This window comes from Rhyacophila brunnea, unplaced genomic scaffold (genome assembly GCF_057557595.1).
Source record: "Rhyacophila brunnea isolate RB1 unplaced genomic scaffold, BYU_Rbru_1.0 scaffold_16, whole genome shotgun sequence".
NCBI lineage: Eukaryota > Metazoa > Arthropoda > Insecta > Trichoptera > Rhyacophilidae > Rhyacophila > Rhyacophila brunnea.
The window spans coordinates 31162112-31187560 of NW_028232816.1; the positions used below are offsets into that span (position 1 = coordinate 31162112).

Below are 25449 nucleotides of genomic sequence, written 5' to 3' on the forward strand. Positions count from 1 at the left end.
TATTTAGTAATTATTTATAAATACAAAACTATGCGCACCGTGTGAGAAAGGTGGTCCTCTGCCTGTACCTAGATACTTGACGTCATAAACATCAGTGGAGATTGATTATCACTCGCCTATCAATATGAAGTAGATTCTTTACTTATTTTACTTCTACTTAGTAGACGATCTGTAAATGTGTTGCAGTGTATAAAACCTTTCCAAATTGTCGAGGGACACCTATCCGGGTTCGGCGAAACACTGGTGTTCCACGGAACATAGTTTGGGAAACCCTGTCTTATAGAATGCTTATAGATGAATAATTATTAATAGATGATGAATACCTAATTGTTGAATTATTATTTTATATACGCGGAGATTCGGAATAAGATACAAAAACCTTAAATAATGCATGAAATGGTTTCACCGTGTTTTATTTTTTAAAATAGGTACTGATCTACCTGCATTAAGACCTATCTGATGGTCAGAAATTTGATATGCATGAAAATAAATTAACTAAAAATCTAGCATTTTTTCAACACTTTTAAAGCTGTTGGAGGCATCAAAAATCGCTAGTAAAAACGACACAAGCTAGATGACAAACGAAAAATGCTAGATCTGGCAAGAAAAATGGTAAATGATCATGGCCCCACAAGATAGGGGGCTTACGGGGCTCTAGCCTGGGGGCCCGGGCTTAAGAGGGCCCAGCATGGCACGTCGACCAGTTTAGTGAGATAAATACACACCATAGATTTGATCTAATAGTGAAACAAAATCTTCGGCGGCGGTATCTTACTTACGGGTCATTGACATTTTAAAAAAAACTTAGTGCGATACATTTAAATATGATACAATAATAATTGAATAATTAAATGTTAATTATTCAGGTGTTTAATTTTGTTTTAATTAATTTTTGTATGTTTCCTGACTAATAAAAATGGCTTTTTATCAAATATGGCGAAGGGTCGCGATCAGTGTTTCATAATCAATGACATATTAAATGGACAACTCACTTCATATCGGCGCGCACGAGAAATTGTACATGAAAGTCATTCACGTATAGGTAGACGCCACGTGACCATTGACGTATCCATTTCCATTATGCGATACAAGCTTCGAGAATTTATAGTAATATAACCTTTATTGTAATGGCGTATTAGTGTCATTGCGTTAGAAACAGATTCTCGTTACTTACGACTTCTTGGAGATTAGACGCAAGTGAGCCCAGCGCATCACAGGCAGACGTCCAATGGTTTCTGTCATTCAATTGCATTGAATAAACATTCATCAATATCTTAAAATGGCATTTTATCAATAATAAATAATATTAACGCATGAAAAGTGATATCACATCTTTCTTGGAGTGTTTAGTAGATTTTTTTTTACAATTTTAACTAGGCACATTGGCATTTTGTAACACAATAATAACGGCGGAGTCGAAACCTGACAGTCGGAAATTTTGTATGGGCAGACCCAGTGGTGTCGCCAGACCGCTTGCAAGCAGAATGTTCATTTGAGCGTAGGATACCGATATTAAAATATGAATTTCGCCATCCGGCAGACCCGACACAAAGTGAGTGTCATTTTATTTTCCAGATGCTTCGTCCATATTAATGTCATTGTTCATAATACGATGCCAAGTGCAGATAACTCAATAATTCAAGAGGATTTATTTAAAAATACAAAAAATCGTTATAAAATTATACGGTATACCCATAATTTTACCTTGTGGAAACCTAGGGTTCCGCGGAATACTACTAGTACAATATCACACTGACCTTAACCATAGCGATATGTACGGGGCCTGACGAACTTTATGGTTTGTGGCCCCTACCATGTCGCTGATGCATGATTAATAAATCGAATTCCAATAGGCTATACCAAACTACACTACATTTTGACGCAGGGTTTTGAATGTGTGAGTGTCCTACGAAAATGAACCACACATTATAGACGTGCAATGTATGTGTTGCAACCTTCAAATACACCAATATTCAATGACAGTCAGTGCACTAACCGAGAGCGGTTATCAGAACGAAGAACAAGCGAATTCTTGACATTTGTTTAAGTGTAGGTATCCCATATTCTTCCACAATCGCGATCGGTTTCCTGTTACTCCATACCCGTTAGGTATTTCAGTTTCCATCATTTATGACTTCCCTGAGATAGACAATATTATGATTGCACTGACGTATTTTATGCCGTGTCCGGAAACTATGCAGTTCGCCATACCCACTTCACCGTGAAATGATGTATTGGAAGTATTATATGACCGTATATTAAGACGATACATCAGTGAAACGGTAAATAATTTTCAGCTATAGGCGCGACGAAATTTTGGACTCGCTGGCATTCGGAGAGAGAACGTCGAGCTGGAAACACGTCAATTTGTTTCGTGATGGCGACGGGGGTATTAATTCTTAAGTCGTGTAGAGATGACTAAAAACGCTACCCATTTACTTGAAAAAGAAAACATATCAATGAATATATTATTATTGTTACTAATAGAACATACGTTAAAGTGCCCACCACCACCCGTCATATGCACAGAAAATAAACAGAACATAAAATGGACGCATGTTGGATTTATATGCCAAATTATATTTCGTTCGGCATGCGTCATTTGCACCCGAAACCCGCAATCCGCGCATCGCCTAGCCGCGATCTTTTTAGACCGTGCCTCAACTGAGGTATAGCCTTAAAGACCGTCCAATCTCTTTAGGTCGTATAGTACTGACATAAAATTCATGTCTAAATGAAACACGGTTCTTGTCGGTTTACACTTTTATTCTCTTGACGTTAATGCTTTTTGTTGTAGAAGTGTAAGAATTTCGCTGGAGTGGAGGAAGAACAAACATTCGCTCGCGAGGTCTAAATGAGGCTTTACGAGAAGCCAGCAGCAAACAAATTTCGAAAATAGCCGTTATATCTACTGGATTATTTTGTTAGGTTAGGTTAGGTTTTCAATCTCGAATTTTGCCAAAATCAGATATTGAATTAATGATCATATTGAATTTAATAGAATTGGAGACCGTATAATATACGGGCATCTCTTTCCGATAAAAAAGCTCACGGTGAACTGTGCCACGGTGAATTGTTTTACGTACAATTTATATGTAACCATTTTATGATACGTGAATGTTCGTTTCTCACAAAAATGATAAAAATTTCATTAGTGTCACGGATTCTGCCAATAAAATTTTATAAAAGCATTAGGAATCGATAAGTCTGATTGATAATTTATCAGAGAAAAAATGTCGCAATAAACATTTGGATATATAGTTAAAAAAAAACATATGTTAATTAAGTATTGATTCAGTGATAAAAATAATCATAATGTTAAGATCCGCTTCAAAAGACAAGTGAGAAGTATTTTAATGACGGTTGTCAGGGCCGCATCTAGATATTTCATCGCCGCGAATACATATTATAGTATTTAAATTTAATAGAAAGCGAAAATTTGAAAGCAGAAAATCTTTTATTGACATAATATAATATAGGAGCACTGCTAAAAAATGCAATCAATATCTTGCCATTCTCTACAGAGATACGGTCAAAAAACTGCTTTAAAATCACAAAAAAAATAATATAGGCCTCTTCATGGAAACCCATCATCATTGTGTGTTTGTGAGATGCATTATTGCAAGCTATACCTAATGCAGAGCATGGACGTTGCACACAGCATCGTTCAGGCGACCCCCACTACAAAGTACAGCAACGTTACCACGGTTCCATGAATGAACAAAACTGTGACAAAATAGAACAGCGATAAACAGAACGATGACAATTCAGAACAGGGGAAAATATAATATTTCTGTACAATTCGGTTTACAGGAAGCCAGGCGGGAATCGCGCCAATTTTCATTGCCGATTATGGCAAAATTCATGAATTCGAGATTAAAAACCTAACCTTATCTAATCGGCGGCTCTCGTGGTGCAGTTCGTCAGGCGCTGGTCTTCCACTCGAGAGTTCTGGGTTTGATTCCCGATGAGGACACAATATTTATGTGTTTTTCTCAAAGCCTGGGTGTCTGTGATTGTTCAAAATTTCTAAGAACCACCTTGTACGAAAAAGCAAGGACATGGTTATTAATAATTCTAAAAAAACCCTATCCTAACCTACCTTAACACAACCTAAACTAAGAAATAATTCAGTATATCGGCTATTTTCAATTTTTTTTTTGCCGCTGGCTTACTGTAAACCGACAAGAACCAACATTTCTTTTTTTGAAAAATTTTGTGCTTACAATATAATAATAATAAAATGATATAATTTTCAAACTGGTTACGTCTCTGCATATTATCTGACATAATGCATAAGGCTTTTTGTTAACATCAAACTTATTGATAATATTAAATTTGTCATCATAATGTTAAAAATTTGTCCTTGATTGGTATTTCAAAATCTAATGTCAAATAAAAATGAGACATCTCTCATGAGGTCAGCCGTGGGGTCAAAAGCGTTAAAAGGGAAATCTAGTAAAACCTTATTTTTACATTATTACAAAATGAAATGACTATACCCACTGATAACAGTAATTATTATGCGTACACAATAATATAGCGCCTGTACACGTGCATGGATTTACTGGCGCCAATGGTGTATAAATAATAATTAAACTATCACGAAAATAACTTGTGTACACACAAAACTACTGACTGGGTCACCAATCTGATTCATCAAGCGTAAGCGAGACGCATTGTTGCCATTGTATGACGCTTGCTATTAAATGCCAATTAGCTACGTGGTCGCAGCCATGATTTATTCTGGACCGGAACCGTTTCCTCGTGTCAAGCCTATCAGGCACCATTAGCGAGGGGTGCAAGATTAGTAAATGCGCTCCCTAAAGACATAGACATTTTCAGTGATGTACCAACTTTGCATTTTGTTTTTGAAACTTTATTTTTCTGTGTAAAATTGTGTGTTTTTTGTTATTAGAATTTTATTTTTCTGTATTAAATTGTAAGTAATTAAGTATGTTTTGATTTAATTTGTTTTTTTCTGTTATTATTATTATTATATTCTATTGGTAATATTTGTTATAACGTAAATCTCATATTGTGTACGTCTTGAATTTAGATTTGTTATGTCCACAATAAATAAATAAATTTGCATGGTTATGAAAATTGGTAAACGTCAAAACACACTGCGCGGTGTAGTTAGTTTTTTTTACGGCATGATCGCCGCCACTATCGCTCTACTGCGCATGCGTATACGTTATACAAGTTCCAAATATCGCGTGAAAATTCAGAAGCTTATAAACTTTTTTGGTCCACGCACTCAATCTTGCAACTTGCACGATAATAATATGTAGTGTCAGCAGTAAATCTATACACGTGTAAACGGGGTTATATATTAAAATATCACAGAGTAATAAAAATGAATATTCTTTGTTTTTTTCGAAAATTACAATATTTTTATACGTCTCGTTTAATTCAAAAAAGAACCTATTTTTTAGAGTAAAGCGTTTAGAGTAAAGTTTAGTTATCTATCTACTAACAAACCTCATTCTGGCTTTTTAACGAATTTGATGAAATCGCGGGAGTGAAGAGAAATAATGGAAGAGGACTATAATAATTCTCGAGTGTAGAAAATAATAATATTGGGTTAAACTTGTTAGGGCTATACTTCAGCTGAGGCATGGTGTAAAACGATCGTGACGCGCAGATTGTGCAAACGGCGCAAAACATAATTTGTCATAAAAATTTTACATGCGTCCATTTAATGTTATGTTTATTGTTATTTAAGTAATAATAATAATATATTCATTGACATGTTTTGTTTTACGAGTAAATAGTAACGTTTTTTAGTCATCTTTACACGATTAAAGAATTAATTCCTCCAACACCATCACAAAACAAATTGACGAGCTCACAGGTCGACTATCGGTCTCCGACTGGCAACGCATGCAAAATTACGTCCCACCTAGTGCTGAAAATTATTTGCCGTTTCACTGAAGTATAACTCTTAACACGACGTGTTAAATATCATTTTGTTATTTTCAATATTTACGTAGGTATGTATCATAATATGCATTTAATTTTGCCACGTAAACGAAACGCGCGTTAAATATTGATAATATTTATGGATATTCATTGGGCTTTGCATTTCTTCTGTTTTGCGGCCGAATCGTTAATAATTCATAAATCTATCATAAGTCTATGGCGACTGGCTTTCGATTTTCTATCTTATTAATCTGTTTTTTGTGCAGTGACATCCTGTAGGGGTAGGCAGGTCGTGCGATGCATAGGGGCGGCACATTATAAAGGATGGCGTATGAAGAAACGATTACTTTTACAACATTTCAACATTAAACCCAGAAATAATGGGAACTGAAGAAATACCTAACGGGTGTGGAGAAACCGGCAACCGATATCGAATATGAAAGAATACGCGATACACTTAAACGCGTATCAAGAATACGTCATACGTCAAATACTGACAACTGCTCTCGATTTATGCAATGACGCTCATTGAATATGGTGCAATACACACTGTTGCATGTCTATAATGCGTGGTTCATCTTCGTAGGACACTCACAGATTCAAAACCCTGCGTCAAAATGTAGTGTATTGAAATATAGCCTATTGGAATTATATTTATTAATCTGTTCTGTGGAGATACGTTATCTATTGAGAGGGGGCTGGTATTAGGTTGGAAACCATACCTAATATGGAGATTTTTTATGTGAGGGTGAATCCTGACTGGTATATCGTGTAGTTTTAATATTTGAGGGAAATGATTAATGATAAATAATATTAAAAATCAAAACGTGTGTTGCCTTAATTATTACTAATTTACTTGTACAATATTCTGTTTCAGTTTGGTTCCTCGCCAGTATTTTACTATCCTTCGCATCGGTACTGTGCGATGTGTCACACCTGAACAACTATCCTGGCCAAGAACGCTTCATCCCGGATCAGCACTATGCAGACGAAGGGTTTTCGCCGAGTGCCAGACTGACGGCGGCTCCCACTTCCCAGCGGCAGGTCAGCGGCCCGCGCGACTACCACGGCCAAGACGGGAAATACGACTCCACCAACGACGGGGCAGGGTGGGACATCAGACTCTCCGTTCCGGGAGAGCCTGAGAGGGACTACCCTTTGCTGAACAGCATTCCGCAGACATCCTTCAATTGTGTCGGAAAGAGTGATGGTAGGAACATTATGAATTTGATATGTTGCAACATAAATTTTCTAAATTATTACTCTCATATTATTACATTAAATTTAATGAGTAACCTAGATTCAAAATGTATCTATTAATTTATGGACGCTAAACCAGAAGATGTCACGGAGAGCTGAGGCTTTCGGGTGGTTTTTTTTTAATGTGGTTGTTTGTAATTTTGAACAATCACAAACACCCAGGCTTTGATAAAATCACATAAATATTATGTTCTCACCGGGAATCAAACCAAGAACTCTCGGATGGAAGGCCAGCTCTCTACGCACTGCACCACGAAAGCCGCCCTTTCGAGTGGTTGTATAGATAGACGCATCCTCGAAATTCATTGAACTGATCGGATGACAAAAATGTTGACATTCTCAAACGAATGGGAAAGGACCGAGAATTTCTGAATTCTATCAACACCATATAACTACCTACAATTAATACTTCGGTTACATTATGAGAGGACAAAATAACAGCATTTTTGCACTTGTCATCCAAGGAAAGATCAATTATTGTTAAACTTACCAGAGGACGACGCTGCATTTTGTGGATTAAGAATTTCTGTGATTGGTATGAGTGAAGATTGCCTTGATGGTGGCTATCGTGCGTTAGGGGATGGCACGATAATAAGAAGAATCAAAACTCTCATTTTCCAAAAATAATCTTCTGACCACTATTTGTCGTAATTACAAAAAATAATGAAATTGATTTACATTATTTATTTATTATAGATAGGTATGTTAAAATTTAAACCTCATGAAGTCTACTTCATGAGATGTGAAATCCGCTATGACGTTTTGGGGACTTCCCAGGATAGTGGTTATGAATGGCTTTCGCTAGACTCTAGAGTGTGTAGATCGACTATAGATGAGAGGATACTTTTTGTCTCACCATACAACGTGGAAGACGATTGATCCAACTGAAGGTCGGACAAACTTGAAGACTTAGCTCCTCCATTTTATTATAACATTACAAGATATACTTAAATGTTTTGTTAAATTGTTTCAGGTTATTATGCCGACATAGAAGCGAGATGCCAAGTATTCCGAGTCTGCGCAATCACCGCAGTAGAAGGATTTTTCTCCTTCTTGTGTCCAAACGGAACGCTGTTCAACCAAAAAGTCCTCGTCTGCGACTGGTGGATGAACGTGGAGTGTCCTAACTTCGACAGCGAAATCGAGACGATTGGAAAGCTGGTTATGCCGACAGGAATGCCGGCTCTCATGAACGACATCCGACAGATGATAATGTATCCAACGACAGTACCTGCACCAAACACTAATCCTCCTATGAAGACGTCAATGCAGGTTTATAATCCACCTGCCGATATGTTCCCACCGAAGCAAAACACTTATAGGCCACAGAACGGTGGAGACTCATCAGGATCCTTCAAATTACCGACAAATAACCTCGGCAACAATAATAACTTAAAGAAAGATTCATATCCGAGTAGAACCGGTTTCGGACAGAATCCATCGTCGTCGAAGTACGAAGGGATTGTTCCAGGCAATCAAGTGAGCCTTCCAATATTCGAAAGTGACTTAGCAAATTTGGGTCCCCAAAAAGCTGTAGATTTAAACTACCAAAAGGTCTTTAATGCTCAGCAAGCGATAAAAGTTACAAAACAACAGTTCACGTATCCATCGGCTTATGATAAGCAGTACACAGTTCCAGTAGTACCACCGACGGATTCCAGACAACCTTTGGTGGTCCGGGTACCGATTAACGTAGCCACTTTCGATGGAACTGAAAATGGGGTAAGTGACAACGAACAATCGTCTTATGACAAGATTCATTCGGGCAATCGGCAATCATCTATTAACAAATCATTTGTCGCAAACAATTACTTACAAGGATCATCCGTCCCACCACGTCTGCCATACAACGCTGTACCTTTCATTGTGTTCCTCATTAAACCCCCAATAACCGAATCTCCACAGTTACTAACAAATCAATTTCAAAGTATGCTTTCTAATACATCAACTAATAATGCAAACATTGGCTTAGATTCTGTCAACGAGAGCTCATCTAATTACGAGCAAACACAGATTCCGCTAACAATTCATTCGTCACAGCATAAATCATCATTCAATCATACAGTCCAAGAATCGCAAACTACTGATGAAACCAATTCATTTAACAGGACACGGGTATTACAAACTAATAGAAGTCCACATTTTACTGCAAATGTTGCTTCGCAAACCAATTTTTATATAACAAATAATGTTGCAAAAAAAGAAAAAGAAGAAAATGTAGAAGATGAAAAAAAAGATAAAGAATCAGAGTTTGAGTTTGAAGAAGATGCAGAAAATATTACCATTCCTGAAATACAAAGAAAACCAGCCAGACTCACAGCTGGTCCCGAGTTGGCAGAAAGTAATAACGAAATTCAATTAAAACAAGAATTTGAAATGACTAAAGAAGACCAGAATTTCAGTCGAAACTCATCTACTATAAGTTCGTTTAATTCATCACGTTATACTGATACTAACGAAGTGCTAATTAATACTAACGCAAATAATCTAACCGATGGCTATGATAATAACCTTGTTACGCTTTTTTCTGCTCACATAATACCGGGAGGGGATCTCAACAGACAGAAGATTTTAAAGCTGTGCATTCCTAAACATGTTCTTTCATATTTACTAAATCTTCACAACGCTACTAAACATTCGTTGCTTGATCGAAGCTCAGCATATGTAAACGCTGACAGCATAAATAAATTGGTATCTCTGGCATCAAATGACCCAATTTTTAAAAGACTGATGCAAAACTTCTTAATGAGAAACAATTTTTCTAATCTGCAGGTGCCATTTACAGTTGGACAGGAAGAATACTCTAAGCAAGTGAATGCCTTCGGGCAAACAGTAGGGGGATTCAAAAACAACTTACAGCAGGCATCGGGGAAGCTTGTGCAAGGCCAAATCAATGACCAAAGTATATCTGGAGTATCTCAAGGGTTCCAAAATGGTCAAAAAACTGTAGATTCTCAATCCAATGGAGCATATAAATCTAAATTCTCTACCCAAGGAAGTCAAGAAGGACAAAACTCTAAACTTGCAAATTCCGGATTCTTCCAAGCGAATCAAGATAGTTCACAAAATGCTGGACAACAAAAAGCATTTGGAAATCTACAACAATCTAAATTCTCTCAACAAAATGGTTTCAATCAAGGAGTTGGAGTTACAGGCGCAAATCAATATAGCTCTAAATTTAGCAAAGATAAATCCTTAGGTGTTTCTGGTGGAGCTGAAAAATTCAACCAAAATACACAAGGAGTTTCACAATTTGGGAATTTAAAAGAACAAGCTGGAAACTATAAAGCTCAAGGGGCCACAGAGCAAGGTGAATACAAGAACCAAAAGAATTTATCGCAATTGCCTAATTTCCAAAATGAAAATTCTCCCCAAAGAGGTGGAAAATTCACAATATATGGGACAAACGAGAGTGCACCTGATAACGGAAGAGAATATCCAACTCAATTTGACACAGCTTCTGAACGTAGTCCAATTATAACGGAAATAGAGAATCAAGGTGAATTTTTCAGTATCCAAGAGGGACCTAGAAGTCCTACTAATAAACGACCTCAAGGCCAAACAGGAGCAAAGTCGACATTTGGCAGTAATGGTCAAGAAAATTATAACCAAAATGGTCAATCTGAAGATGGAAATCAACCACAAAATGGTTTTAGTATTGATGGCAGAACTGGATCGAATTTTGATAACAATGGACAAATTCAAAATTATAATTCAGGTATTCAGACTCAAAAACAAAATGGAAATGTAAACCAGCAGAGTAAATTCGGTCAATATACCTCGACAGAGAATCAAGCCAAGAATAATGCAGCGTATAATGCTCAAGGAGGAATCAAAACTAATTTACAGAATGCTCAATTCAATGGACAGAAGTACACTGCTGGAAATTCTCAAGAGCAAAGAGGATCATTCGCACAGAAAGAATCGGTTCCAAATTACACTGAAGGCCAATTGACAAGTGTACAGCAACAATTTCCATTCATAGGCCCAAGCGACCCATCGCCTTTCGTAAAATCCTCTCAAACTAGTGGAAATACTGGCAATCAACAAACATCTCAGTACACCGCCTTTGGTTCAACCAAAACAACTGCCCCACAAATTTCTTCACAGGAAAATAGCAGTATAAAAACAGGACAGTATGTCAACACCAATTCTCAATCGGGAATTAAGACTAATGTTAATAATGTCCGCCAAGGAGCTGTTCAATCAGAGTATACAAAACAAACAGTGAACAGTTCACCGGGTCGAACTGAGCACAATAGAGAACTATCTTACACTCAAACTTCTGGAGGAGAAGATGGTCAGTCGGAAAAATATACTGAAGGAGCATTGTATTCTAAACAAGGCCAAATAAATGGTAAATATCAGTCAGGAACGGGTGCAGTGAATACAGTTGTAAGTAAATTCGGTGCTACATCAAATACTGGACCCACTTCTAGCGAATATAACAGTCAAGTCAGTTATAATTCAAATTTACAACCAACACCAGCAGTTTCGTCCGGAAAATATACCCAAGAATCTTCATTATCAAAGCAGAATGAGTTCAGTAACAATTATCAAACTGGTACCAGCACATCAACCACTAGTAATAACAAATTTTCTGCCAATCAAAATGTTAATAGTGGTATCAAAACAGGACAATATAATATTCAACAAGCCGCACCGGTAACCAGCGAACAGTTTTCTTACACTACTAATACTGCTAGTGTGCCGGCAATTAATTTAGGAAAATTTGTATCAACGCAAGAAGCTTTATATTCAAAGCAAGGACAGTTAAATAACAATTATCAAGGATCAACGGCGACTCAAAATTCAGGATTGAGTAACTTAAAAACGAATTCACAATACACTCAGAGTAATAAATACTCCAATACGCAAACAACGTCATCTCCGTATACATCATTCAAACAGAGGCAGACGTACAGTCAGCAAGGTTCTCCGATAATTTCAACGCAAGATCAGTTTGTGACGCAACAAAAGCAAACATACTCTTCAACACCGAATCATAATTCTGGATCTTTCCTCGGAACTTACACAGCACAGAGTGGAAATGGAAATCAAGAATCAAAGTACATTACCAATTCCGAAAATTATAGCGGAGTCCAGAATAAAAACACCCAAGCTCAGTATCAGACTAATTATAATAGTGGTGTTTCATCTGGTAGGGAGAGTTTACAATCTTCATCTACACCATTCAATTCTCAAAGCAATAATGAATACAGTGGAAGATTATCGTCTCAAATTGCAGGGCAAAATAAAAACATACAAGGACAATATCAGGCCAATTATAACAATGGTGTTTCGTCCGGTAGGGAAAGCTTGCAATCTTCATCTATACCATTCAATTCTCAAAGCAATAATGAATACAGTGGAAGATTATCGTCTCAAATTGCAGGACAAACTAAAAACACCCAAGGACAATATCAGGCCAATTATAATAGTGGAGTTTCGTCCGGTAGAGAAAGTTTGCAATCTTCATCTGTACCGTTTAATTCTCAAAGCAATAATGAAAACAGTGGAAGATTAACATCTCAAATTTCAGGACAGACTAAAAACACACAAGGACAATACCAGGCAAATTATAATAGTGGTGTTTCGTCCGGTAGGGAAAGTTTGCAATCTTCATCTGTACCGTTTAATTCTCAAAGCAATAATGAAAACAATGGAAGATTAACATCTCAAATTTCAGGACAGACTAAAAACACACAAGGACAATATCAGGCCAATTATAATAGTGGAGTTTCGTCCGGTAGAGAAAGTTTACAATCTTCATCTATACCGTTTAATTCTCAAAGCAATAATGAAAACAGTGGAAGATTAACATCTCAAATTTCAGGACAGACTAAAAACACACAAGGACAATACCAGGCAAATTATAATAGTGGAGTTTCGTCCGGTAGGGAAAGTTTGCAATCTTCATCTGTACCGTTTAATTCTCAAAGCAATAATGAATACAGTGGAAGATTATCGTCTCAAATTGCAGGACAAACTAAAAACACCCAAGGACAATATCAGGCAAATTATAATAGTGGTGTTTCGTCCGGTAGGGAAAGTTTGCAATCTTCGTCTGTACCGTTTAATTCTCAAAGCAATAATGAATACAGTGGAAGATTATCGTCTCAAATTGCAGGACAAATTAAAAATACCCAAGGACAATATCAGGCAAATTATAATAGTGGTGTTTTGTCTGGTAGGGAAAGTTTGCAATCTTCGTCTGTACCGTTTAATTCTCAAAGTAATAATGAATACAGTGGAAGATTAACGTCTCAAATTGCAGGACAAACTAAAAACACTCAAGGGCAATATCAGACCAGTTATAATAGTGGTGTTTCATCTGGTAGGGAGAGTTCACAATCTTCGTCTGTACCGTTTAATTCTCAAAGTAATAATGAATACAGTGGAAGATTATCATCTCAAGTTACATTTGGTGGTAGCCCTACTCCTGCCACTCAGGAAAATGTTAATTTTAATTATGAAAATAGAGTAAACTATAACACTGGACTAAGTGGCCAAATTAACAATGGAAATAGGCTTACAAAGATTGAAGTAGTTCCAGCGTATGGCTTCTTACTAAACTCTGATCAAGAGAAGCAGGAATATTTCACCGCAATATCTCAGGGCCTGTCAAAGGTTCAAAAAATCTACGAAGCACCTTACAAACAAACAGCTGTGTACACCACGTCTTCTCAAACAAACGGTGACAACAATTACAGCTTTAATCAGCAAGCGCAGGTAAATAATTACCAATCGCCAAGCTATATCCCTCAGGAGCGAGTTTCAAATTTTCACCACTACCAAGGACAGACGTCAGGAAGTGTCCATGGAAGTCTTCAGTCGACGGGTAGCACGCCGCACCAATCACTACCGATCGAAGACTTAAGTGGATACCCGCAAGTGAAGCCCAGTATTTCCTTTTCATATTAGTAGAAATGATCCTAGTCAAGGATAATATTTAACAATCAATCTATCCCAAATTAATTCACAGAGCGAGAAAGTTCAGATGATTTGATGAAAGCCTGGCTGTGATCCAAAAAAATAATATTTAATCAGTAATTCAAGAATTAATTATCTTTAAATTTTGTAGAGAATTCACTTCATACAAATTTTACGTTAATGGTTACTAGCGATATCTAGTAATAGAGTTACTAAACATGCAATTAACAATTTTTAGTGATTACTTCTGATATAAGTTGACATCCTGAGGAAATACTATAAAATGCTTTATAAAACATTGACAATCTACTTTTTATCAGAATAGTATTCATTCCAGTTGATTGAAATAATAAATATGAAAATAAATAATAAAGTTATTTAAATATTTTATAAAACATACACAAAAAGGTATGCCAAGTGGGAGTCAAACCTGACATCTTTTCACTGTCTGGGGGACTGCTCTACTGCTCCATTCTTTGAGCGACTGACCTTACTATGAATCATGCAAATTAAGTATTACCATTTACATACACAATCTGAGATATTATTACAATCTTCGCTAAGTTTGAGCGGCCAACTTTGTAATTAAATCAAGGTACCTAATTAGTTACTGACACGAGGTGGTTGAGCCATATTTATTAATATTTTGTAAAATGATGACTTGATTTGATAGTAATTATAGTAATAGTATAATAATAATTATTAAGTTAATTATTAACTTACTACTTAATTAATAATATTCAAAACTTTGGCAATTTTAAATGTAATTTTTCAATCAATTTAATTTAATTGCATGTGTCGTAATTCCATTGACAGATGTCACTAATAGCGTTACACTCTAAATTATGGTTACGCATTATTACGCTGTTTTGGTGCTTGGAAGTCACCATATTATTAATACCAACGAATCAATGAAATATGACAATTATAATGTTCTCGTCAATTCATAAAACGTTTACCAAATTTTTCTCTGTTAAATTAATGGAATAAAAATACACTTTTTCGTTTTTGCGTCCCCCACTGTTGAGGATCATGACTTCTATTAAATATTCAAATTATGTCACTCCAGCGATACCTACATCCTGCCATCTGAATAGCTGAAGTTATTGAGAGGCCAGTAGCGTACTTCACTTATAGGCGATCTCCCTCTTCCGCGTCGACCATCGATGTTTTAACAGATAATGAGTCTTTCTAAATTATTTTTCCTTGTGACCAGGAATATAAAAATAATGGAAAATGCGTTACTTTCTAGGTGTCGTTAAAGAATGTACAACTCTCGACTGTGGAGAAATATTTTTCTTAATCAATGTCCGCTCCTTAGTTAAAGCATATCGACACCACGCGGAGTCTCCAAGAATCTCTGTTGTTTTCCAGTCTACTTGGGTCATTCCAGGTCGTGCCGGCATCCCGTAGCTCTGCAGTATTGTAACAAGCAGACCCGGTTGAAATTCTCTTGAGGCGTCTGTAATACGTGATAAAGCCAGGTCCAACGTCGCTTCTTTACTTTCAAATTACTGACGAGGGGATGGATGTTCGAGTATGACAATGTTTATCGGAGAACTATCTAATAATAGGGTAACTATTAGCGTGGTGTAAAAATCACATATTTAATAAAGCGTAGCAAATTTCCAACAATTTTCAGTTACAGATAGAGATTAAAAAAACTATGGACACATCTTTGAATTTATTACGAATTAAACACTTAATTTATTACAAATTGCGTTAAAACGATTGATCAGATAATAAAGCTAAATATTCTCGATATAGAAATTCCAAAATATTACAGCTGAAATTTCCAATAAAAGAAAAATTATAACATCGTTATAAATTATAAGATAATATTGTATTTGTTTGTAAATATTGCTGTAGTTTTACTAAATTGAATCAAAATCATTAGGCTCCATTTTGTTATTAGATACCTACATACATACACCTATTTTAAGATTATTAATAATTGGGTCTGAAAGATTTTGAAACGAGTACCTTACCGAGAATGTGTTCTACAATATTCTTCGTTTAAATTATATTATTTTTAAGCTAAATTACTGTCAATCACACATAAAGTCATCAACGCATGATTGTGAAACATTATTTATAGGTAGGTACATAAATTTAAGTAGTGGTTACTTTAAATGTAGTGTTGATGTTTGTAAAAATCATTATTCAATAGCCACAGAAGAAAAAAAAGATAATTGCGTTGGTACCTAGCCAATATTTAAAAATGCTCCGGTAATTATTAAATTTAATCTAAACAATGAGTTAGTACAATAGTTTGGGTTATAGATTAATGTCTTCAAAATGTCACCTACTGCCGTGTAAATATGTTTAGTTACCAAGGTGACATTTTGTTGGCATAAGAGATTGGTTTGATAATAATTTTTGATTGACTGTGTAAGTAAATAATTAATTGGTAGTATAATAATATTATTATTAAATATACTCGTGTAGTGAATGTTAAGCTATTTATTATGTCGTTTTCATATTATATTAACTGTAAAATTTAATATGTTAAACCTCTATTACCTATAATTTTAAATATAATATACAAATATTATTAATCAATGTAATTGTTTTTATTGACATCCATCCACACTGACCCACCTGTCCATCTTCTGGTTCAATCGAGCTACAAAGTTCTGGTTTCCCCAACAGCATTCTTCGCCTTCCTCCAGCCACTTTCAGTTATTAATTTTATTATTTTTTTAATTGAATTCATTTAATATAAAACAAAAAACAACCATTGGCTCTAAATCCTATGTGGAGCCGGTTTTGGATTAGGTATCTTAACAGCTTTTTTTCTTTACGAGAAGTGGATATTAGTCACTTGCTCATTCTGGGTCCAAACCAGCATCACCAGACGTCCCAATTTTTGAGGGTCGTCATATTTTTTAAGCAAAAATTGATTGTTCTGTGATTGTGGCTAAATTCACAATTATTCAACAAATAATATACAAATGCATTTCTCATGGTGGACAACATACTTGTTCTATTTAAATAAATGTTAAGAAACACTCCAAAAGAAGATCTCATATATCCATAAAACGTCAGCTGCCAAAATTACTTCTGTTTGTCATAATTAACGTTAAACATTCTTTAAGTTACAAAATAGTATGACCTGTTTTCAAAAGTTATTGTCTGTCGCGTATGCTGATTCTAAAATTGTAGAGTATCAAAAATGTAGCAGAACAAAAAGGTGAAGCCATAGTTTGTGAGATTTTGTAAGATACCATGATTGCAGAAAAACCTATATTTTTCGATTTCAAAGGATGTAAGTAACAAGCTGATGAAATTACAAAAGTTATTTGCGAAACATTGGAAAAACACAATATAAATATCCATAATAATATGTAATTTTATTTATCTTCATATGGCGCAGACAATGCAAATGTTAACTTTGGTTCCAGTCATTCTGTTTACGTTTACACAAACCTCGTTCAGGAGAACAAAAACATTAAAAGTAAACCGTTTGATTCATATTCTGGGTAATAAAAAATAAAATCTGTTAATACAAACCTCTACTCTGTGGAGGCCCATATGATCCTATTAGGATCGGACATGGTCGAAAGAAAGATTATTACTTTAATAGTAAAAGAATTTTGTAGTTTCTATTAAGTAGTAGTAGTATTGAACTCTGCGTTTTATAGTTGTTCCTAAATCCCATTTTTTTATAAATTACATGTGGTAAAAATCCCAATTTGGTAAAACAATTATCTGGCAATGCTGGTCCAAACACACATTGAAAAACAACATGTGAATTTTTGCCAGACCTGGGATTTAGTAAGTACTTACCTATGTCAATGCAACGTCCGGAGTAGTATGACTAATAAAATTATTATCCATTATGAAATAATAGCACCATAACATTTTCCGATGTTTTCAACGTTTACAACTCAGAACTATTTTCGTAGCATTATTTGTGTACCTACCAATATAAACACTACCTACCTCAAATATTAGGTACATCTGTTTATTTAACTTAATCTGAGGTTCTTACGTTATCACTAAATCAAGCATCGCAATTCTTGTTGTGGCAAGCTTATTCCTACCTATTCAATTTTGGAACATGACACAACAAGCCTGATTGGCCAGTGGGAGGTTTTCTATTTGTATTACATTCCTGTCAATTATTGTCAAAAATAAAATGAAATAATTGAAAAATACAGATTGTACCTAGCTCACAATCGAGTTACCTACCTATCTATCTACCTTTATACCAGTTATTATTTTATTATCACTTAATAATATTATTATTGTTATAAGCACATAAAAAAATATTAACTTCACAACCATAACAGCTATTTAAAAAAAGTGCACATAGGTACATATTGTAACTATGGCAATTTTTGTTCATTGGTTTCTGTTGTTTACAAACAAAATTATTGGAAAACACGAAAAAATGACAGTTGATATTTGATATCTAACAATAGTTAAGAACTATAATAACTTACCAAATATATTACAATATATAGGTGTTTTAGTGGTGGACGTATTTATGTTAAGAGATTGAAGTTTATAGCAGTTAAATCGCTTCATAAAGTTTACGAAAAACATAACCTAACTTTAGCAAGTCACAAACAAAATCGTATCCAAGGAAAATGGCGTAAGTATTTCATTATCTAATTTAAAAAATGGCATATAAACTTCATAACTACCAATTTAAACAGATTCTAACTTTTTATTGCTTATATATTTTTAAAATACCTTGTTTATCAAAACTAATAATTCATACATATTAGTTTTGAAATAGATATGTACCTACCTACCTAGGTATTATATTGTTCTCTAATAGCAGTACCTAAATTCCAATATGTTTGTGTTCTATTTGATAATTTTAAAAGAGGATATGTTATTTACCAAAAAAAGCATAGTTGGTTTAGACCAATATAATATAACTGCCTACAAACAAATTATATTTACAAATGTTTGTAAATATTTGCCGCTGTACTAAATGTACAAAAAACCTTTTTTTTGCAGCTTAACACAATATGTCCTCACCTGTAGATATTGTTATTATATTAAATATAGTATGGACAGTCCACATTGTGCAAATTTGTGTCCTTTAATCAAAATAACATTTCATGAGGCCACGCGTTACTTTTGATGAAAGAATAAAAAAATTCCTAGTCGATGGTATTATGAAGTCAAGTTCACACTTGTTACTAAACCACGTTACAGGTATTCGTTACTGTATTTAGTGATACGAGGTTCGGTAACCTCACCAAAATCACAAGTGCTCTGACCCACCCTCGATGCCGCGATTTCATCTTGTTCTGACTGTCAGCGATAATGCATTACTTTCTTTCGAGCAGGCTACTTTACCAACATGCCGCCAGACTAATTGAACTGAATAATAAGTAACAGTTTGAGGTAACAAGATACCGTCTATATAATATTTTGTTATCTGGTAACAGGTCTAGGTCACAAGACCTGGTAACCGAGTGAGGTGTGATGACAAATGGGGACCCGACTTAAAGGGGCTCATAAACGACTTTTTATGACAATATGATACAGCAATTTATTGTGTTAGCGTTAATAGTTTCCCAAAACATGAAAATAATCTACGTTGCCGAAACTTTCCATCTATTGCTCATTCTTTCTGGCAGCATGGTTGGTCTATATATTGAATATTGAAAGCAATCGAAAATACGACAATAATTCCTAGATAAATTTATTTCCTTCTTGCTATGCTCCATATGTGCGTCTCTGTTTGACCTGCCCTCGTCCTACCTCACCCCTAGCAACAACAAAACATCGTAGTGACAGCCGATTTGAGTCGCCGTATCGTTATTAATATTATTATATTACTAATCGGCAATTTACATTATGTATAATGAGCCAACTGTCAAAGCTGCACAAACGTCTGGATCTGGAACAATGTGCGCCATTTAAGAGTTGAACACCCTGAATAAATACATTTAACTCCCGTATGAGTCCCCAGTTGCCAAAAATCGAAGAGTGATTGGTAGTATTGTAGTAATCGGTCATACTTTCTTCTTAACTACTGTATCTACTTTATTTTTCATCGCGCTAATTATATTTAACAAATACATACCTACTCAAAATCAATTTTTGACATTCTTGTAAAGTTTTTAAATAAATTATTATCAATAATTAATTCCTGGTTTATACTACTTATTGTTTCACGTTTGTTTAAGTAGGACTGGATCCAAATCCTTCTTTTATTTTTGATTTGTTTATGTGATTATTTAGGACGATATATGCTGCAGAAACTTCATTGACGGGCATTGTTGCTTTATCTCAAGTCACTTATATGTCACTATGCTCACTTGGCCGACACTGAATTGTCGGGTCATGCATTGCCCAGCAACTAGGCAATAGTTTCACCATTTTTTTGGCAATTGTATCGGCAATCTGCAATTTTTGATTCTCATTTACGGGCCCCTTAAGAGTACACCATTACCAAGACACTGCTACTAAAATACATAATCGGCGCAATGTGAAAGGCATAGTGAATTTTTACAACCATATACCATTATAACGGGTCTAGGACGATTTGGCACCGGGACAACTGGACGCCACGGAATTCGAAAATAAATAGTCGTTAGGTACTTATATGTACTTAAAAAAAATAATTAATATTATTATTTATATTTAAATGATTATATTATGATTTATTAGTTGGTGAGAATGTAGACGTAAATAATGATTTAATCGTGCATAATATGTTCAAGTTCCAACGAAAAAAGATTTTTTTATTTTATATAAAGCCTTAGGCATGGTAATTCTCAATACGCAATAAAGAATAGAGTAAAATGAATTAAAACTAGTAAGTAGTAGATAGAAACTGATTAAAATACCTCGTCTACGTTCTGTATACGATTCTACGACAATTGTCCGGAGTCCAGTCGTCCCATTCCCATTATAACAGTGATGGCACTGTATTAATTTCTTTAACTTCCGAGTAAGCTGGGATAAAAATTCTGTTTGTGAAGCTCTCCCCTTGGGTACCTTTGAAATAAGATATTTTTGTTTCAGCAAAAACATGGATTTTAGAGTTAAATGGCTTAGGGAGAGAATCCTCACATTCCTCGGATTCGAGGACAATGAGCTCTTCAATGCGATGCTTGACGCCAATGACGGTGAAATGTACGAGAAGCTGATGACCTTTCTCAATGAACCGATACTTGGATCAGAGACCAACTTGGAGAAATTCTTGATCAATGTTCACAGAACTTACTACGATAAATTGATACAGGTTGAAAAGGAAATTACTGAATGGAGTAAGTCGCATATTTCAGTTCCACTAATACCTTGCGTTACGATCGAGATACGTTCCTGGAAAGTTTGCCATAAAATGAAATGCCGTGTGGTGAATAATTTATTTCCATAGCGGTTCTAATTTTAGAAAAAATGTAATTGAATTTAGTTTTGTACCTACTATTTTTATACTGTTTTTTTTGTGCCTGAAGATGCCGAATCGCGGAACCCTGATCACAAAAAATGATTCAAATGGATATAATATATGAAACTTCAATCAATTAGCATTTAAATTCAAATTCGATAGTATTGATTTTCAAAGTTTTTGGTAGACATTGCATTTTATTTATTTCAAAATTACATTTCCATTATGCAAATAAATGGATCAATAATTTTATTAGAAATGTTCATTCTTTATTCGAAATGAAGAAGCACTCTCAAAAAACCTTTGTATAAATTGTTTTTGTTATACAAGGAATAATTCTCAGGATTCAAGAATACATACAACCGCAGAACAGATTAATAAATAGAATTCCGATAGGCTATACCCTAATACACTACATTTTGAAGCCGGGTTTTGAATGTGTGAGTGTCCTATGAAAATGACACATGAGCTATTATAGACGTGCAATATTGTATGTTGCATACTTCAAATACACCAATATTGAATGAGCGTCAGTGCATAAACTGAAAGCAGTTGTCAGAACAAACGACAAGCTTAGAATGACGCATTCTTGACACGTGTTTAAGTTTATCCCATATTCTTCCACATTCGAGATCGGTTGCCTGTTACTCCACACCCGTTAGGTATTTCAGTTCCTAATAATTCTGTTTTACCTGCATACAACATTCTTTATTAAAAATATACATTATGTTCAATAAAGAATGTTATAATATATTATATTCTTGAATCTTGTGAATTATTAGTTGAATAAAAATTATTAGCAAGAAGTGCAAGCACATTAAAACTAAAACTTGGAGAAATCCTAACACCGTTTAGGAATTAAGATAAATACTTCTTGTTAATATAGCTTGATTGAAAAATCACTCTAAGTGGTTGCCGATATGAACGAAATCGATAAATATCTTTGACACTTAGTCATTGGTTAATTTCGTTGTAATTAAATATGGTACAGGTGGCTGAATTGATTTCAAGAAATGAATATTATGCTAAGAAGCCTTTCAAAATGCTGATGATGTAGATGAGGCATCTGACCTATCCAACGTATACCTAGCCTGTCTACACTTCTATCTCGGTAGATTCCGGCATCCTGGAAGGTTACAAAATGTCAGGATGCCTATTTTATGAGTAATATGTATATATATAACTTGAATCCTCATCAACGGAGAATACCTCAGCTACCTGCGCTTTGCAGACGACATTGTTATCTTCGTGGAAACTCAAGAAGAACTCCGGGGCATGATGCAAGAGTTCGCAAATGAAATCATGAAAGTCGGTTTAAAGATTAACGTCTCAAAGACAAAAGTAATTATAAACCACTTCGCTGACCCAAAAACGATCTTCATCAACGGCAATCAAATCGAGAGGATCAACGGCTATGTCTACCTCGGACAGCAAATGTCTGTAGATGGAGGCATAGATGACGAGATTGCTTGAAGAGCCAAGCTAACATGGAGTGCATTCGGGCGCTTAAGTAATATCTTCAAGAGCGACTTTCCAATATGAATGAAGCGTAAAGTATTCAACCAATGTGTGCTACCAGTGCTAAGGTATGCTTGCGAAATATGGACTCTCAACACACGAGAGATCCAAAAATTGAGAGTCGCGCAACATGGCATGGAAAGGTGCATGTTGGGCATAACGCGTAAGGACCGCAGAAGAAACCAATGGATAAAGAAGCAAACAAGAGTGAGAGATGTGATAGAGGTCACCAAATTAATGAAATGGCGGTGGGCCGGACATATCACACGGCGAATGGACAACCGCTGGACGAATACAGTCATTCAGTGGTACCCGAGGGGCACTAAGCGGCCACAGGGGCGCCCCAAAACTCGCTGGATTGACGAACTTGTCAGGTTTGGTGGAAGTACGTGGCAGAGAAAAGCAAGGAACCGAGAAGAGTGGAGGGAGCTGGGGGAGGCCTTCATCCAGCAGTGGATCGACCCCAGCTGAAAATATAATATAACTTGGTAAGATGTTGAAAATTCGAAAATTACTAGACCTGATTGAATTTAATTGTAAAAGATTATTGCATATTTAATAATATATGTCACTATATTTTACACAAATCATTTTAATCTACTTCAGGAATTGTTCCACCTACGGTGAAGCTTATTTCGCCGCCTCATTCATCAAAGAAAAAGAAGGATAAGGACAAAGCAAAGGCCAAAGCTAAAGCAGCCAAGAAAGGTACACACAATTCTTTTATTTTTGTTTATACCATATGTCCATTGTACATTTTGATAACATTTAGTCCCATAGCACATATAAGCTCGAGTCGACAGTAACTAGTCAACTTTATCTATTCATATTGGCTGAAAAAAACAGTTGATAGCATTTGCAACAAATTGATAGCAGTGCGGCAAGCCCGTCGCTATCAGCTATAGTTCATATAGTTACCGCCGCCAGCCTCTGGTACGAGAGATTTAGAAATATTCATCCTTCAATAGATTCGTAATGGCTTTTCTGCGTTCGTATTTATAAGGTGAGGTCGTCTCGAATGTCCGTTTGAAGAGTGAAAAAAATAGATTGCTTTTAGATTACTTATGATGTAGTTTATTTTGCAATGCTTTTTTATGCCATTTACTAATGAAAGTTGATGGCAGTTAAAGTAATTATTGTTTCCTTCTAGTCATTGTTTCCCAAACTCTTTGGACTATCGCATAGTTAAATATTAATAAATAAAGTTATTTTAACATGATGTTTGTTCATAAGCAGAAATTATCGCCGCTTAAAAACAAATAAAATGACACATACTACTGGTGACAAACCATTTAAATGTGATGCCTGTTCATACTAAAGTAAACTTAATGACAAATACTGGTGAAAAAGGTTTGAGTCTTCTGGTGGCCAAGGAGGCGAATCGGTATTGTAGTTTTTTTTTTTGCATACTATTATCGTAGATTTAAAGTATCTTGTCTTCAAAATTTCAGATGCACCTGAAGCTGAGACGGTCGTGACCGAAGAAGAGCCCCAAACAATTGTTCTGGATGAAGCAGTCACGGAAAACCAGGCTGACAATCAAATAAAATCTCCAGGTCTTTTATTTCATCTATACAACATAGGACAATTCTTGACCTCTATGTTTCCTTCAAAGCCTAGGCCGAGATGTATAGAATATCACAATTCGCTATACGCTATTTTCTCATTTAGAAAATGGAGCCGTGAGTGTAAAACCAAGCATGTGCAAATTTTTCAATTTCGAGTTTAACTGCAAAAGTCGTGAACTTGATAATGTAAAAGTGAAGTAACTGAAAAACATGCAATATAATGTAGATATAAACCAAATATTATGGTTTTTTTTTAGAAACTCTATTTGTCCTAACAAAACGAAGACTTAATACCCTAGTATCTCCAAAATATGTCTTTTGCACATGTTTTGGTTTTACACTGATGGTCCTAAATGTAAACAAACACGGTGGTCTTGTGACGGCTGACACTGGTCAGTATCTAATAATTAACGACTCGTGACTATCCACACAAATAACAATCAAAAACTATCAATATTATGAGTACGTACCAATCGATTAAATACATAAGTATGAAATATGTACCTACATCTATTTGAATTATGGAGTTGTCGAGTATCGGCAAACAATTAAAAATTGTATCGTACAACCAAATAGATTGAATTATTAATATTACTGAAGTAAAATAGCACCTCAGGCGACTTTTTTTTTTACTATTAAAGCAAATTTGTGATCTGTGTTTATCTCACTTGTCTGGTCGACTCGTCACGTGGGACCCTTCCTGAGCCCGAGCCCACAGACTAAAGCCCTGTCAGCCCCCCCCTTATGGGGGCCATGGGGTTACCGGTACTAGTGTCTTACTGGGTATACTGTATCCGCAATGTGTCAGTTAACTACTTACTGAAAACACAACAATTACATTATTTAATGTTTATATTAACAATCAATTTAAATTGTAGGTTA

At 35.3% G+C, this 25449-nt stretch overlaps 2 protein-coding genes across 2 annotated transcripts in view; both read left to right on the forward strand.

The window, feature by feature from the left end:
* Positions 1-14228, forward strand: part of LOC147074637 (uncharacterized) — a 42311-nt gene extending 28083 nt beyond the window's left edge. The window contains exons 2-4 of the mRNA XM_085943730.1: positions 6803-7135; positions 8159-8907; positions 9958-14228. Of these exons, the coding sequence (XP_085799856.1) occupies positions 6803-7135; positions 8159-8907; positions 9958-14109 (5234 nt within the window). The 3' untranslated portion in view covers positions 14110-14228. The remainder of the gene's footprint in view (positions 1-6802; positions 7136-8158; positions 8908-9957) is intronic.
* Positions 14229-21118: 6890 nt separating this feature from the next.
* Dhc98D (Dynein heavy chain at 89D) overlaps positions 21119-25449 on the forward strand; it is a 122685-nt gene continuing 118354 nt past the window's right edge. The window contains exons 1-3 of the mRNA XM_085943995.1: positions 21119-21359; positions 23606-23707; positions 24451-24555. Coding sequence (XP_085800121.1) covers positions 21122-21359; positions 23606-23707; positions 24451-24555 — 445 coding nt within the window. The 5' untranslated portion in view covers positions 21119-21121. The remainder of the gene's footprint in view (positions 21360-23605; positions 23708-24450; positions 24556-25449) is intronic.